The sequence below is a fragment of the Rhinatrema bivittatum genome, chromosome 5 (assembly GCF_901001135.1).
Source record: "Rhinatrema bivittatum chromosome 5, aRhiBiv1.1, whole genome shotgun sequence".
Lineage (NCBI taxonomy): Eukaryota > Metazoa > Chordata > Amphibia > Gymnophiona > Rhinatrematidae > Rhinatrema > Rhinatrema bivittatum.
The window spans coordinates 224,869,480-224,887,660 of NC_042619.1; the positions used below are offsets into that span (position 1 = coordinate 224,869,480).

At 42.0% G+C, this 18,181-nt stretch overlaps 1 protein-coding gene across 6 annotated transcripts in view; it reads right to left on the minus strand.

Annotated features, from left to right (window-relative positions):
* The window catches only part of SH3KBP1 (SH3 domain containing kinase binding protein 1), a 471,173-nt gene that overhangs the window by 268,643 nt on the left and 184,349 nt on the right, over positions 1–18,181 (minus strand). For all 6 annotated transcript variants that reach the window (XM_029603365.1, XM_029603364.1, XM_029603363.1 and 3 more), the window contains one exon: positions 2,685–2,808. In XM_029603365.1, coding sequence (XP_029459225.1) covers positions 2,685–2,808 — 124 coding nt within the window. The remainder of the gene's footprint in view (positions 1–2,684; positions 2,809–18,181) is intronic.

Consider the following 18,181-nt stretch of genomic DNA (forward strand, 5'->3'; position numbering starts at 1 on the left):
TTTGTCTGTCTGGAAAGAATGTAATGAAATATACATGTTTTTCCTCCAGATGTTTTATTCATGGATACACTTTTGCAACCGCTTCTGTTACCAGGTTGTCTATAAAGTCCCCTCTTAATGGAGCTTACTGTATTTTTAAGGAAATGCTTTAGAAATCTACCAGTGTGGCTCTTTTGAATATTGTATGGCAGAGTATTATGTAAACAAACAGTTCTTTTAAAATACCCAGGCTTTTGTCAAACTGATCAAGTGGGAAAAACTCTTTTGAAAACAGAACCCCAATGGATTATTTTACATTTTCATTGATCAAGCTTTTTTTTTTTTTTTTTTTAAATGTGCTCTTGAGCCAATGGATTTTTTTTTTTGTACTTTTTCCAACAAACATACTTCTTCAAATTATATTGCAGATTGTCTGGCGTTCCCAGCAGGCACAGCTTTTGCCAAGCACAGGCAAAGAAAAGCAGCATCAGTGCTTTCCCCTACAGCTTCATTCTTGTGACTGTACATTCTCTCCCATCTCTATCCTCTCCCAAAAAAAAAAAATACAAATTCCCCTTGGTCATTGGTATTTCTGCATTTTGCACACTGGCAGCTTTGAGCTACAATGGAAGGTTTAATACAACAAAGGTACATAGTTTCAGACTCTCGAGTCTGTTAGATTTCTGAATGGACTCATATTCAGAGTTGGGTGCACAATTTTGGGCCCATTTGATGAGGAGCTACAGATCCTAGTTCACAAACCTGGGGAGCTCCAAAGACTTAGACACAAAGTCGAGCAGGTCTCTTGAAGGCTCCTCAGCTGGCAGTTTGAGTACCACAAGACCAGAAACATGCAACTGATCACGAAGCTAGCATCAGTCTCACTCACAAGGCAACAAATCATCCTCCATCTCGGCATGTTTTCATTTGGTTTTACATCTCTGGGCTCCAGAAGAAGTTTGAAATTAGAAGCCATGAACAGAGGAAGAGCCATCCAGGTGCCAAGAGAACTTGCACACCAAGATGCACAAAATCGGCCAAGTGTAGCCAGATATGGGCTGTAAAGGGGAAGGATTTGTTTAAATAAGAGCTTTCAAAGCATATTAATGTGTCACTGAGTGAAAAATGAGAACAAAAATTGAATGGATAAACTTAAAATACAAGGAACATTCAAAGGCTTTTACTTCAACACTCACTGCTTAAAGGAAGACTACAGCAGGTTTTTTTGAATAATACTGCTGTAAATATGATTTTAGAAACTCCAGTCCTTTTTAAAATATTTTTAATGCACTGCTGCAATGGCAGGAACTTGTTTGCTCCTGTTAACATCCGCACAAAATTCCTGCAACACCTCGGTTTTGCCAGAACCTCCCAAACGTGGAATGGTAACTGAACAAGGAGAAAAGCAAAGGCAATGGATAACCGGAGTCTTTCATTGTGAGAGAAAGCAGGAACAGGGCAATAGAATCAAGAGGGAGAGGGGAGTAGGCTAGTGGTTACAGCACTAGACAGGGATTCAGGAGAGGTCCTGGGGCATGACATCGAGGCACACCTCTGCTGCTGGCTGTGCTATCTGGGGTAAAGTCGCCTTGTCTTCTGGTGTTTCTGGGAGCCACCTGAAAACAAGACATTTGCCTTAGTCTGGCTTTCCCAGTCAACCAAGAATGTGTTGCCTATGGAACCATCCATGAATCAACACCTGGTTTGCATGGGTAGGAATGTAAAGAAAGATTGGGGTGTGGGATGGCAATGGCTAAGCTGTAAATAACTTGGAGGATGTCTTCACGGAACAGCCTCCCAGTGGAGATGGTGAACACAAGGACAGGATATTAAGTCAAGAATGCATGGGACAAGCACAGGGGATTTTCTCAGGGAGTGGTAGGGACTGTAGAGTTGAGCAGAAGGTGTGGCTGGGCAGACTAGAAATGATCTTTTTCTTCTTTCACATTTCTATACATACGATAGACTCTGTGCTTCAGCAACACCTGGGTTTTGTATTAAATGTGATGCAGCACATCCAAATAATGGGCCTGTGATAGATACATACACCGTATGCCTGAGCTATCTCCATATACATACCTGAGAGAGAGTGATAATCTACAAATGTTCAAGTTTCTACAACTGAGATATATCCTTGGCAGTGTATGTATATATATATACACACATATACACACACACACGCATATATATGGAGATAGATACATACACTGTATGCTTGAGCTCTCTATGGACTGGAATGACTGGATTGGCTAGGTGGACTTTATCTGTCGCATCCGCTATTTTACGAGATAGAGCCCACCCAGTCATTCCAGTCCACACTACCAAGAATATATCTCAGCTGCCAGCTGTAGAAACCTGCACATTTGTAGATTATCACTCTCTCTCTCGGGTACCCTAAAGGTTTTTTTTTTGTTGCTTAGGGCAAATTATCCCTTGCCGTAACTATCATTGAAGCAAATACATCATAAAAGTAAAAATCTGCAACTATACCATGCACTAACCCCTCTAGCAATCTAGTGAAAGACAGATGATGTTTGTGATTTACCCAAGTCAGAGCACTGGAAAACACTTTCCTAATTCCCATAACTTTTTTCGCTTAGCTGTAAATGACAGCTGCAGCCAAAGGGAAATCAATTGTCTGAATGTCATTTACATTTAAATTGCTGTGTAGTGATGGAGTTCCGACACCCACAGAGTGCATTTACCTTTCTGAGAGGTTCTGAGAACAGCATCAGCTGACAGCATGGGGCTTCCGTTGGACACTTCACTGGGAGGCTTTTCCGGAGCTTTCATCACGGGGCTTTCTTTCTTCACATCCCTCTTCAACTCCTACAAGGGGTTAAAAAAAAAGAAGAGAGAGAGGTCACCCTCTAGAACCGTGCAATGTCAGAGATGATTCTCTACAACTGACTTCCACTTTCCCTCAAATGCAGCTAATAAGGGCGCAGCAATGATTTTACTTATGAAATCAGAGTCCTAGTAGGTGTATTGGTGCTGGAGACGGATGGATGAGAGAGAGAGACACCTTCCCACCTGAAGGGGAAAGACCCTACCTGGTCTCCAAAGCTTAAGTACACATTCTATACTTCTCATGCTGGGCCACTTAAAAATAGCCCAACCTGCCAAGAGCCCAGTCCCGAAGTCAGAAGCCAAAAGACCTCACTGTCTGACTGCAGACACCATTGCTGCCCCTATACAGTATAATAAGAAATGCAAAATTCATGCCATTTATTCTAAAATAGAATCTGCAGCTCATTAATATTTCTAACTTATCCCAACTCTTTCAGTTTCTGCACAAGCATATATTATGACCAACAACTAGTTACCATAGAGTTTACTCTGTGCGCCTCCGTGTCGAAGAATGGTGGACAAATCTCAAACCCCGGGGTAAGAACTAAAGCATAACCAGATCAAAGTATGTTCACTAATGCAAATGGTGGGCTGGAAAATATTACTTCTAGTCAGTCCAGCCCCTCGGTCAAGTAAACTGCAAAACAGCAGTAATATTAAAAGGACAAAAAAAAAAAATCCACTTTTCCTACAGCACTGTTCTGTCTACAAATGGTTATAGAGCCAAAAAGGAGGTTTTCACATTTTCCATCCTCAAAGTATAAAACTCGTAAGTATGTGTGTAGCCACACGTTGCTAAAACAAACTGTAACAAGAGACATAGAACTACTTTTCTCAGTAATTCTACATTTTCCATTGTAAATTCTACCAGCCAAACACACAGAGTCTATCTAAACTGCCATTTCGCTCAAACAAGTTAAAGCAGAAATGCTAAGCAAATGTTTTCATACCATCTGTTGAAAGGTGCAAAGCAGATTCATCAACAAGGGCGATGGCTTTCATGCAGAAATCCATGCTGTCCAAACCATGCAGACCACATATGTGGGAACATCACCCAACAGCGGCAGCGGCTGCTAAACCGTTCCTGAATATTTTAACCAGGTGCTGCTGCAAGAGCTGGTTTATGGATTCTACTTTTACAAATAAAAAAACCTTGTTCGGATCTACAGTAGTACTCGAAAAGCCTCCAAACTGATGGGAAATCATCAAGACGTCCAACATTTCTGATAATCCATATTTATTTGATACTCTGCAATTAAATTGCTTGGCTTCTTGCCATATTTGCTTTGTTATACATGGGGGTTTGTCCATAAGAATTATTAGTATAAATAAAGTAACATTATTAGAATCAGAAGACTATTTTTAAGAATGGGGAAAACTAAATCTTATATAGGCCTTTTTTAACCCCTTAACTGAAAGCCATCATGAAGACAGGTTGTAGTCCTGTCTTCAATTATACTGAGTGCTACCATGCAACAAGACTTGGATTTGATTCCCTGCTGGGGACTTTCATTTCCCGGGTTGGATGAGGCTGGGAATGCTGCATTCACAAGCCCTGAGGGGGAAGACAATCACAGTCATCGTGCAATAGCGACACCTGGTGGCTAGAGTAAGGGTCCATCATCGCAGGATTCCTGAAGGAGCTCCTGGTGCATGGCCAAAGACTCAGGACTGTTGCTCTTGTGACAGGACTAAAGTAAACGTCCCCAGATAGTTGTAGAATGAAGGTACATGGTGCCAAATCCTAGGCCTGGTTCTGGCAAACTGGGAGACCAAATGAGAAGGAAGCAACTGCCAGGTCAAAAAAAATTATTTTTTTTTTTAATTCAGATTATTATTATTAACACTTTAACAGACAAATCATCATGTAAAGCCATTTTGTTGTACAGCAATATTATATATTAAGACTCAGATCAAGTTCTTTGATTGGGTGACCAGAGAATTGGATCAATGGAGATTGGCAATCTCCAAGTACATCTAGCAGAGAACTTGGATTTCAGCAAGGCCTTTGACATGGTTCCGCACAGAAGACTTATAAATTGTGCACCCTTGGTTTGGATCCTAGAATGACTCAATGGGTTAAAAACTGGCTGAGTGGGAGATGACAAAGGTTAGTGGTAATGGAGTTCTCTCTGAGGAGGGGTTTGTTACTAGCAGTGTGCTTCAGGGATCGGTCCTTGGACCAGTTCTTTTCAACATTTTTCTGAGTGACATAATGAAAAGATTGTCGGGACAGGTTTGTCTTTTTGCCGATGATACCAAAATCTGCAACAGGGTGGATAACCAGGAAAACATGAGGAGGGATCTAGTGAAGCTCAAGGAATGGTCTAAGGTCTGGCAGCTAAAACTTAATGCTAAATTGCAGAGTAATACATTTAGCAATCAAAAACCTTGAAACTTATTTTTAATGTATAGAATACATTTTTATCTGTGCTTCCATATGGTATTTTTAAACAGCATCTATGCCTCATGCAGACTTTTAATATTGGCAACTGCTATTTTTTTTTAGTTTCTTTCTAAGTAATTTCTAGGGATATGCATTCGGCGGCCATTCGTTTCGCAGTTACGCACATACCTCAAAGTACTCGCATCCATGATTTACACACACGTACTTTGAGGTACTCTACAGCAGCAAATCATTAAGCAATAAAGTCAAGAGCTATAAAACATCATTCCTAATATTAAAACCATACTAATATAAAGAATAAATGTCAAGAAGGCAGCAGCCAATGAAAATCCAATAATTATAATGGCTCAAATTTTTTCTAATATTTCCCCAAACACTAAATATTTCAAACAGCAGACACATGAAATAACATCCCAAAATTTAAAATAATAGCATTAAAAATCTCCAGCTCTCCATACCTAGGGGATCTTTTGATTTCCATTCACCCACAGATTGTTTTGGATTGGGGGATGGGGGTCTCACAATCTTTAACCTCTCTCCCCCCCCCTCACACACAGGCTGTGACACACATACACCCCCCCTTCTCTCTCTCACATACACACCCCCTCACACACCCACCCTCACACACCCCCTCACACACCCCCTCACACACCCCCTCACACACCCCCTCACACACCCCCTCATCTTTCAGGCCTCTCCCTTTTTTTCTGGGCCTTCTCTTTGTCAGTTTTGAATCACAGTGCTGCTTCTTGCTCCCCGATGGGAGGTAGAAGGAGACCACTTTACTTCTGCAAAATTGGGGGGGGTGGGGTGGAGTGGAGGGCCACACTGCCCTGGCAGGCCTGACTTCTGGCACTGGCAGGATGGGCTCTGTCGCAGCTCATAGGCTTCGCATCCACCATGGCAGGATGTGCTCTGCCACAGCCCACAGATCTCTTCACACCGTAGCAGGATGGACTTTGCCACAACCTCACAGGTCTCACTTCCGGTGTGGCTTGATCAGCTCTGCTGCAGCCTTGTAGACCTCTCTTCAGGCCATAGCAGTCCATCTCATTTTATTTGGCAGGAAATAAAAAAACCCCAAAAAACACGTGATGGGAGTGACCGGCCCACCGGGGGAAGCCTGATCCTCTGAGAGGTCAATCCACTCTGATGGAGGCAAAAACTAATAAAAACGTTTACAAGTACATTTGAAGCAAATAGCTTGTGAGGGAGTCATTTGGGCCATTAGAAGACCAAGGGTCAAAAGAGGTGCTCAGGGAGAACAAGGATATATCGGAAAAAACGAATGAATTCTTTACATCAGTCTTTACTGAGGAGGATGTTTGGGACATACCCACAGCAAAAACATTCTTTGATGGAGATAACTGAGAGAAACTAAAGCAAATCTATATGATGATGGAAGATGTAATAGATCAAACTGACAAATTCAAGATAATAACTTTATGTTGACATAGGTGGAATATAAAAAATTGTTAAATTAAAATTAACAAATCACCAGGACCAGATGGTGTTTACAACAGAGTCCTGAAAGAACTCAAATATGAATTGAAGACCTGTTACTAATAATCTGTAAACTATCATTTAAAATAGATATAGTTTCTGTAGACTGGAGGATGGCCAATATAACACAAGTTTTTAAAAAAAAGGGTTCCAGAGGTGATCTGGAAAGCTATAGATTATTGAGCCTGATGTCCGTGCCAGGCAAAATGGTAAAAGCTAATTTGAAAAACAAAATTACTGGTCACAGAGTTAGACAAGGCATAATGGGGAAGAGTCAACATGGTTTTAGCAAAGGGAAGTCTTAACTTACAAATACATCTATTAAAGTTTTTTTCAAAAACTTGTAAACAAACACGTAGATAAAGATGAGCCAGTTGATATGGTATATTTGGATTTTCAGAAGGCATTTGATTAAATTCCCATGCAAGACTCCTCAGTAAATTAAAGTGTCATGGGATAGAAGGCGGTGTCCTTTTGTGGACGGGTAAATGCTTAAAAGACAGGAAACATAATAAGTGACAACAGATCAGACCAAAATGGCTCCTCCAATCTGCCCAGCAAGGTGTTTAGGGCTGTAACTACTGCTCTGTGTAAACATGCACAAGTTACACCAAAGTTACCACAGTTCAACTCGGTTCTTCATTTCCTTCCTCTACTTACTTGGCATCCTTCATGTTTCTCTCATGCCCTTTTGAATTCAATTACTGTTCTTGTTCTCACCAAGTCTTCTGGGTGGGCATTCCAGACATCCACCACCCTGTGTGTGAAAAAAATATTTCCTGATGATGTTCCCAAGGCTACCCTTGGGCTTCATATCATGACCCCTAGTCAGTCCTAATGCTTCCTTTCAATTTGAAAATTTTGATTCTTATGCATTAAATACCTTTCAGCTGTTTAAAAGTCTATATCATATCATCCTGTCTCTCTTCTCTAGGACAGATAACTTTTGGTTCTCAAGTCTCATCTTGTACATCTTTTGCTGCAGGCTCTGTACCACTTTGAATGTTTTTCTCTATCCCTTTTGAGACAGAGTCTCCAAAATTGAGCATAGTACTCTAGGGTAAGGCCTGCTGGTTATTCCTCTCTCTATGCAGCCTCGCATTAACTTGTCATTCCCATTCCCAGATCACTTATGAATATGTCAAACAGCACAGGTCCCAATGCAGATCTCTGACGTCCTCCACTAATGACCTTTCTCCATTTGGAAAACTATTTAAGTCCCTTTCTGCTTCTGCCTTGCCATATTGCTTCGCTGCCTTCAGATCATCAGGCACTCTCACCCTAAGGTCTCTCTCCCGATCCATGAACATCAAATCTCGCAGCCCCCCGGCCGAATCATTTACAGTTTTGGATTTCTGCTGTACATAAGGCGGGGTGGGGGGGGGGGAGAGAGGCAGGGACGAGAGATTCATGTACAGAGACCCTCAGAGTGATTAGTATCTGATGATCTGAAGGCAGCAAAGCAATATGGCAAGTTATTTCTACCTGTTCATTGTAAGACAATTACTTGTCACTGTTAAAGTTCAAAATGTAAACCGAATTGATCAGTAATTCTGTTATTGGAAAGTCGGTATAGAAAAGCTATAAATAAATAAATAAATAAATAAATAAATAAAGTTGGAACAAGGCGCAGGGCTAAATGGTCAGTTTTCCAAATGGAGACAGGTCATTAGTGGCGTACCACAGAGATCTGCACTGGGACCTGTGCCATTTGACATATTTATAAATGATCTGGAAAAGGGGAGGGATGAGTGAGGTGATCAAATCTGCAGAGGACATGAAATTATTCAAAGCTGTTAAAAGCAGCAGATTGTGAGGAATGGCGAGAGGACCTTGTAAGACCAGAAGACTGGGTATCTGAAATTTATTGTGGAAACTTGCAAAGTAATGCACATAGGTAAAAATAATCCCAACTACAGTACCCAATGCTGGGCTCCAGATTAGCAGTCACCACCCAGAAAAAGGAGTCCTTGTGGGAAATACATTAAAATCCTCAGCTCGGTGCATGGCAGTGGTCAAAACAAAGCAAACAGAATGTTAGGAATGATCCAAAAAGGAATGGAGAATAAAACAGAGGGAATATCATATTGTCTCTCTATTGTGCCATGGTGAGAACACAGAGTATTGTGTGCAGTTCTGGTCGTCCTATCTCAAAAGGCAAAGCAGAATTAGAAAAGGTACAAAGAATGACAACAAAAAAGATAAAGGAGATAGAACCGCACGAATATGAGAGGTTGCAGAGGTTACGACTCTTCAGCTTGAAAGAGATCTAGCTAAGAGGGGACATGATGAAAGTTTATAAAATCACGAGTGAAGTGGAACTGGTAAATAAAGGACTTATTTATCCTTTCAAATAATACTAAAACAATGGGACAGTCCATAAAACTAACAGCCTGCAGATTCAAAACTAATCATGGAAAAATAATTTCACTCCATGTACTATCAAGCTGTGGTATCTGTTCCCAGAAGCCCTGGTCAAGGCAATTAGCACAGCAGGGATTTAAAAGTGGTTTGGACAAGTTCCTGGAGGAAAAAAGTCCATAAAAAACATTAGCAGCTAGGTAGACTAGGGAAAGCCAACACTATTCCCTGGGAGTAACAAGAAATATGTATCTACTTTTTTGGGATCTGCCGAGTACTTGTGACCCAGATTAGCCACTGTCAGAGATAGGATGGACCTTAGTCTGACCCAGTATTGCATAGCTTATGTTTCAATGATAAGGTGAAATCTTGCAGGAAGTCACACATGGTGGCTGGCAGCTGGAATGCATCCTTAGCAGTCAGGGCCGAAGGAACCACTAGGCGAGCTAGGCTTGTGCCTAGGGCACAGAGACTTAGGGGGTGCCGCGGCAGGCAGCAGAATTTTGAAAGGGCAAAAAGTGCCCTTTCAAAATTCTGCCAGCCCCTGACTCGCCCTGCCTCCCCCCTTGGTGGTCCAGCGGAGGGCCCGGGCGAAATCTGCCGCTCCCGGGGCCTTGGCTGCCACTAACCAAAATGGTGCTGATGACCTTTAGCCCCTACCATGTGACAGGGGCCAACCAATGGCACCGGTAGCCCCTGTCACATGGTAAGGACTGAAGGCCACCGGCGCCAGGTGCGGATTGGCCTATCGGGGGATCAGGCTTCCCAAAGTGGGCCGGTCTAGCTGATCACGTGGCCGAAGAAAAGAAGATCGGCGCAGCCGGAGACCAGGCCGGCGGGGCCGAATAAAAAAAGATCTTCGGCCCCGCCGACCTGGTCTCCGGCTGCGCCGATCTTCTTTTCTTTGACCACATGATCAGCTAGACCGGCTGTGCCGATCTTCTTTGTGTGGGTGTATGTGAGAAAGGAATGGAGCTTCCATGTGGGTGTGTATGTGGTGTGTAATTGAGAAAGGAATGGAGCTTCCGTGTGTGTGTATGTGGCATGTATGTGAGAAAGGAATGGTGCTTCTGTGTGTGTGTGTGTGTGTATGTGAGAAAGGAATGGAGCTTCTGTGTGGGTGTATGTGTGTGTGTGTATGTTGTGTGTATGTGAGAAAGGAATGGTGCATGTATGTGTGTGTGGGTATATGTGATGTGTATGTGAGAAAGGAATGGTGCTTCTGTGTGGGTGTATGTGATGGGTATGTGAGAAAGGAATGGTGCTTCTGTGTGGGTGTATGTGATGGGTATGTGAGAAAGGAATGGTGCTTCTGTGTGGGTGTATGTGATGTGTATGTGAGAAAGGAATGGTGCTTCTGTGTGTGAGACAGGGCCCCATACCACCGGCTTCCAGGCTGGTCTCCAGCCTGTGGCACGGATTCTTCCTATCCAGAGGCCTGTCGCCATGCAGGCCACCATAGAAACAGAGACCCGACACTGCATGTCCATGACCTATGGCAGTAGCTATTTAAGCGCACACCATCCTTACGCAGCAGGGTGTTTTGACCGATGACTATGGGAATAAAAAATATGAAATTTTATTCTAGATGGGATCTAAAAAAAAAAAAAAAAAAAGGTACTATAATGGGGGGAACAAGGTACATATCCCTTCTAGTAGGAAGACATACTTTTTAACAAACTTGGTCATGCGGCCTATTTGATCAAACCTTTTCTTTTAATATCTAGGTGTGTGTTACAGGTATTAACAATTTTTATGTTGGGATTCTGCCAGTTTAAAAAAATGAAATGTGATAGTACATATACCACAACTTTTGTGCTGGTAGCGCAACTCTTGAAAAGTTGGATGAAAGATGAAATTACTGAATTTTAAGCATCCCTCTTCTGGAAAATAAAATTTAACTTAAAGTGGGTAGAGACAAATACTAAAGCACAAAAAATTAAAGTATTTAAAATGTTCATCTCTGCAAAATCACAAATTTAAGATACTGATGCCAGGTGGGGTTTGGGGTTTTTTTTTAAGCATAATTTAAGCATGAAGACTAGATTAGTTCCAATCTGAAACAGTTTTGCTTTTTTTTTTTTTTAGCCTTTAGAAAATGTATATTTTTAAATGACCAAGACTGGAATCTTCCCATTTAAAAGGGAAGCTGACAAAGGATGTTTTTCTGTTCCATATCTCCCACATGAATAATCATACGACTTATAGCTTGAAGAAAGACACTTGCTTTATTGCCTGAAAGCGTAAAACAAGAGAAGCTGTACAGTGTGGGTGGCTATCCCTTGGGTGGGCAGAACCTGAAGGAAGGGTATCATTTCGCCTTCTGATAGGAATGTGGTTTTCTTATTTAACAGTTGGGAGCATCACTTTCACTTTTAGTAAAAGTGAAAAAACATGCTGCAAGTCTGAAAGCAAGGTGCTTCTGTGAGAGTGTAATGTGTATGTGAGACAGGGAGGGTGCTTCTGTATGTGTGTGGTGTATATGTGAGTCAGGGAGGGTGCTTGTGTGTATGAGAGAGATGGAGCATGTTTTTGGCTGGCTTGTGGCTGTGAGAGAGGGCATATGTGTGATTGAGCCTGTTTGTGATTGAAAGCCTGTGTGTAAGTAAGAGAGCATTGTGTGATTGAGAGAGACTGATCAGGGAGATGACTTGTGTGTGTGTGTGTGTGTGTGTGTATGTGTGTGTGAGAGAGAGAGAGAGAGAGAGACACACACACACTCTGGTTGGGGAGATGATTGGTGTGTGAGAGACAAACTGGTCCTGAGGGTGTGACTGTGAGGACAGCTTCAGCAGCTACTGCTGCTTCTGGTGTAGCCTGCAAGGGAAAGGAGTAGGAGAACTGCTGGAGAGGGTAAGTAAAGGTGGCTTTTTAAGTTCATTTTTCTTGATCGACTACCATTTTAATTATTGGGTAGTATGTGATGTGTCTGCTCTTTGAAATATTTTATTGGTGTTTGGTAAAGCTTTCAAAAATTGCATGAGACTTTAATTATTGGATATCCTATTCATCAGCTGTTTTGAAATTGTTTTATTTGTATGATTTTATAATTATGATTCATGATTTATAATTCTTGATTTTATTGATTTGTTTCACAGGGAATGATGAAATTTTTGTTTTTCCATTGTTGCACTGTATAGAGTCTGGCGTGATGCATTTTACAGTTCAGTTTTTGTCTGCACATTTCTATTTATACTTTATGTGGCTTTATTCTGTTATTTGGTGAGGATTTGTGTTCTGCATGCAAAGACTGAGATGAAGCATTCTTTTAGCATGTGGTTTCTCTATAGGGATCTGTAGTAGCTTGGCCTGTTCTGTTTTCCTGATAGGATGTATATTGATATTTTAGATTCTGGTGTAATGTTTGTGGTATTCTTTTTCATAGGTGGTGTTGTTATTCTTTGAGTGTTGGCAAATAGTACTGTGTTGATACGGGAGGACCATGCCGAAATATATCACAATAGGTATGATGCCGTATGAATTCCAAGATGCAAAGTTTTCTTGTTTGCATCACAACAGTGCATGAAATTATCACAATAACATATATTAATTTTACCTCAGAATGTCATTTTTCATGTAAAATATGTTATAAATGCATAATTTAAAACTGTGTATGGGGAGGAGGCGCCAGACTGTAAGGTTTGCCTAGGGTGACTAATACCCTTGCACCGGCCCTGTTAGCAGTGTGGATGGGCCGGATGGTCTCTTTCTACTGACATTTACTATGTTACTATGAAAAGCATCATATAAAATCTGCAAAAAGGAAACTTGTACAGTGATGCTGCTATTTCCTTCCACAAGCCACAAATTCGGTCCGCACTGATATCACATTCTCTTCACAGCGCGTGTGAAAGTAGTCTTAAAATAACCCTTCCTGCAGGACTGTATATATCGCACCCTCTGAGAACGATGCTCAAGAAATGGACATGGTTCTCTGGAGGGACTATGGTTCCTCTTCCTCTGTGTCATCAACACAAAGAAGAGCAAAAAAAAAAGTGAATATGCTGCCCCAACAAACTGCATGAGTCAGCGGCAGAATTTATTTTCACGGTACACTTATTCACTACCAAGGAGAGGGCATAAAGACCAGGAACATATAGGGATTTTCTACTGCCTTTTCAACCTGACCCTACTGAAATAACCTCAGTTTCGCCAGGTCCAGGTCATTGTCGTTTTCAACAGAGTAAATCCCAAGCCCATGGTTGGCCTTTTCCCCAGATTTGACTCTGAAGAAAGTTATTGTGCCTTCAGGACAACAGACTGACAGATCAAAGTGACATAAGCATTTTTTCGCCATGCATTGGAAAGTGTTGCCCAAGGTCTGGATTTTTCCCTACCGTAAGCATCGTGATGTAAGTGCTTTTAATGCAGGGAAATGAAAACCGCAAGGTCCATGCACGCACTGGGGTAAAACCAGGACTGGATCGCTTGTCTCTTTTAATGTGAAGCTATACAATTGCTCTAATTTAAAAGGATCTGTTTCTCTGGCCTGCAAAACAGATTTCAAAATTAAGGAAAAAGCAATACAGTTATCTCATAATAAAAAAAAATCCCCATTCTTACATATATTGGGGAATTTATGTGGCTTATCTGTGAGATGATGTCTACTGGGCATTCACTGGTGTTTTCACAATGAATATTTCACCACAACCTTTAGGCAAAGATGTTCTCTGAACCTTTTGCCTTGTTGATAACATTTCCCAATATTATACAGCAGCATTTGGAGAGACCGCTCCAATCAGAACTGCAGGTCAGCAAAAGGCACGCGAAAATGGGAGACACCACTCCAGAATCGCAAAACCCACCTCGCGCCATTTCCCAGGGAATAAATTAAACTTCCTGGGCTCCCTGGAAACCACACTGACATCTTGTACGAGCACACTTCACTTCATTAAAGCTTTATCTTTCCACTGAGGCCTCTTCATTTAATGAGTCTGGACGCCAGTTTCCAATTGGGTAAAAAGGGTAATATGAATTCCCTTCAGCCATACTGGAATATATTCAAACTAGCCTAAAACTAAATTTCTAAACTAATTTGCAACAGAAAGAACAGTATTGTAAAACATCCGTAGAAAGAAAATGCCATATATGATTTGATTTCCTATTGCCACTGTATTGCTGCAGCTGGTTTCCACACTGGCTGTTTTGTTTGTTTGAAATCAGTAGTACTAGCTAGATTTCTTGGCATAGCTAGTTGCCTGCTTCTATCTTGGCTCGCTTGGTTTTCTCTTTGGTTCGCATTGTTTTTTTCATATATCAATATATTAGTCTAGGTGTGATACCTAAATATCTTAATATTTTTTATGAAAAAAATCTGTTTTTCCTTTTAATTTTCTTGTTCTCTGTTAATGCTTCTCATGCATCCGGGTGATTCATATGGCGTGCTGATGACTATCAGGGGTGCACCCCCAATATTTTTAGGTTCATAATGATCAGAGGAGCTTTCAAAAACTTTCAGTAGTAGTATTTCTGTAGGAATGAAATATAAATTAGAGCATTTGTGTTTTACAGCTGCTTGTTTAATAAAGCTGTATCTATTGTTTTTCCACCTATGCCTGCCGCTTGAGTCCTTTTATTACCTCGGTCCAGGTCTCCCAGGAAACACTAGAAAGCTCTGGGTAAGGTTCTTCCATATTTACAACTTCAGCCCCTCCCATTCAGGCAGCCTGCAGAGAACAGGAGAGGAGGGGCTAGAGCAGAGCTTTCCAAACTTTTCATGTTGGTGACACACTTTTTAGACAAACATAATTTCGTGACACAGTAATTCCCTTCAGCCATACTGGAATATATTCAAACTAGCCTAAAACTAAATTTCTAAACTAATTTGCAACAGAAAGAACAGTATTGTAAAACATCCTTAGAAAGAAAATGCCATATATGATTTGATTTCCTATTGCCACTGACAGCTACAGTTTACACTGACCCGTGGAGAAAAAAAAATACAGATATGAGTGAGGAAAACATTAGGAACAGAATTAATTTAAATAGAAAAGGAACTTTAAATGTGTTATTCAGCCAAAAATTGACTGTTTAAGAAGTAGATTCTCCATTTATTTTTTTCTTTTGTTTAATATGGAAATACTAGCAGGTGGCATTTTTTTTTACCAGCAAACCAGAAGTTAAAGGTTAAACGAACAAAATGTATTTCAACAATTTATGTATGTTTCCTTAAATATATACATAAATAAAATGTTTCACAACACAACCTATCTCATAATAAATATTTGCAGGCTTCCACTTCCTCCATGCTGATCTCGTACATTGTGAGATCGGCATAGAGAAAGTGCTACTCTTGCACATTCCCAAAGATTACATGTGCCAATCACTAAAAAGTAATTTTTTTTTTTACCTTTGCTGTCTGATCTTAGTTTTCTAATCGGTTGGTCACAGGCTTTTTTTTCCACCTTTCCTTTCTTGTTTTTTTGCCAATTCCTTTTAAGGGTCTTTTTTTCTATTTCTTTTCTCTCCATCTGTCTTCCCTCAAACACACAATCAGGTTCTCATTCTCACACGCTATCTCACACATTCTCACACACACAGGCTCTCACTCACATGCAATCTCACACATCCACAGCTCTCACATGCCTCTCTCTCATACGTACATACATACTGTCTCTCTCGTGCACATGCTGTCTCACTCTCATACACACAGGCTCTCTCACTCCTACATGCTCTCTTGCTCAAGCACAGGCTCTCACTGGCACATGCTGTCCCTTTGCACGGGTTGCCGAAGGATGGGCTCTTCAGAGGCCCTGATCTTCCCTGGCCGTGACATGGGATCTGCAGCGGCCCTGCTATCGGGTTTCCTCCTCTTCTCGGGCCATCGCAACGTGGGATCCGCAACGGCCCATTAATGCTGCTCTTCTTCTGTACGCAGCAGATGCTCCTCCTCCTTCCTGCCCACGCGGCTCCGGCAACGTTTTTCTTCCAGGGCTGCACAGGCAGGAAGGAGGAGTGAACGTGACCCTTTTCTTCAGGCCGTGGTGATGTAAGCTCCACCACTGCCCGCCGATCTTCCTGCTATAGTTCCCTGCTTCCGCTGGCCCTGTGGATCGGGCGACACACCTCCACACTACAGGCGACACACTAATGTGTCCCGACACACACTTTGGAAAGCTCTGGGCTAGAGAATGGAGCACAGTGATTGTACTCTGCTTTACAATGGCTGTTCCAATTTCTAACCCCACCTCCCCCTCCTGTGCCCATAGGAGAGGAGGGGGTTGAATGGAGTCAGACCCTGCAGGCAGCATGTGGAGAGATACAGGAGGAGAAGAGCCAGGAAAAGGAAAAGAGCAATTATTTTCTGCTTTGCTATGTCCTCTCAGCCCTTCCCCTCCTCTGTCAGCAGGCATCATGTGGGGAGAAACAGAAAGGGAGGGGTTGGGGCAGACACTGCTCAGCTTGCAGCTCACTTTAATTTCAGGCCTTGCTAATTGCTGAAGATAGAGTAAGTGAGCTGTAAGTGACTTATTGGGGGCTGGAGGGGTGGGCACAGGGTAATCAAGGAGATTTGCAGGGTCATTCTTGGATGGGGGAAAGCAAATGGAGAGAGTGAGTGGAATAGTAGGGGAGGGTGTGTGTATAAGATCTGCCATATTGGGTCAGACCAAAAGTCCAAGCCCAGTATCCTGTTACCAGCTGTGACCAATCTAGATCACAAGTACCTGGTAAGATCCCAAAAGCTTGATAGATTCTGTGCTGCTTATCCCAGAGATTTCCCAAAGTCCACCTTAATAATGGTTTATGGACTTTTCTTCCAGGAACTACATCACACCTTTTTTTAAATGCAGCTACACAAAGGGGTAGATTTTTAAAAAGGTGCGCGCGCACATGTACACCCGATTTTATAACTTGCGCGCGTAAGTTATAAAATCAGAGGTCAGCGTGCACAATTGTGCACCTTGCGTGTGCCGCACCGAGCCGCACTGCCTTCCCCCATTCCCTCCCAGGCCGCTCCGAAATTGGAGCAGCATCAGAGGGAACTTCCCTTCCCCCTAGCCTGACCTTCCCACCCCTTCCCCTAATTTTCCCACCCCCTCCTGACCTTTATTTTACTTTTTGCGCCTGCCGGCCGACTGCCAGCCCACAATCCCCAGCACAGTGGCAAATATGGCCACTCTGCCGGGAGCCTGCCCCTGCCCTGCCCCCGAACTGCCCCTTTTGTAAAGCCCCGGGGCTTTAAGCGCATCGCCAGGCCTTTTTAAAATAGGCCCGGCGCGCGTAACCTTTTGAAAATCTGGCCCTATGTTTTTACCACATCCTCCGGCAGTAAATTCCAGAGTTTAATTATGTGTGGAGTAAAAAAAATATATTTTTTCCTGTGTCTTAAATGTATTACCTGGTAACGTCATTGTATCTCCCCTAGTCTTTGTAGTTCTTGAAAGAGTAAACAAATAATTTGTGTTTACCCATTCTACTCCACTCATTATTTTATAGACCTCTATCATATCTTAATTCAGCCATCTCTTCTCCAAGTTGAAAAGCCCTAACCTCTTTAATCCTTCCTCACAGGGGAATCGTTTCACATCCCCTTTATTATTTTGGTCGCCCTTCTCTGTACCTTTTCTAATTCTGCTATATCTTTTTTGAGCTGTGATGACCAGAACTGCACACAATTCTCAGGATGAGGGCGCACCATGGTATGATAGAGGCATTATGATATTCTCTGTTTTATCCTCCATTCCTTTCCTAATTATCCCTAGCATTCTATTTGCTTTCTTGGCCACCGCTGAGCATTGAGTAGAGGATTTCAACATCTTATCCATGATGATCCTAGATCCTTTTTGTGAGTGGTGCTTCCCAAAGTGAAACCTTGCCATTATATAGCTATAATTTGGGTTGCTCTTCCCTATGTGCATTACTTTGCACTTGTCCACATTAAATGTTTTCTGCCATTTGCATTCACAGTCTCACAAGATCCTCTTGCAGTTTCTCACAATCCTCTTGTGATTTAACAACTCTGAATAATTTTGTGTCGTCAGCAAATGTGATCACCTCGCTCGTTGTTCCCATCTCTAGATCATTTATAAATATATTAAAAAGCAGTGGTCCCAATATAGGTCTCTGGGGTACTCCACTATT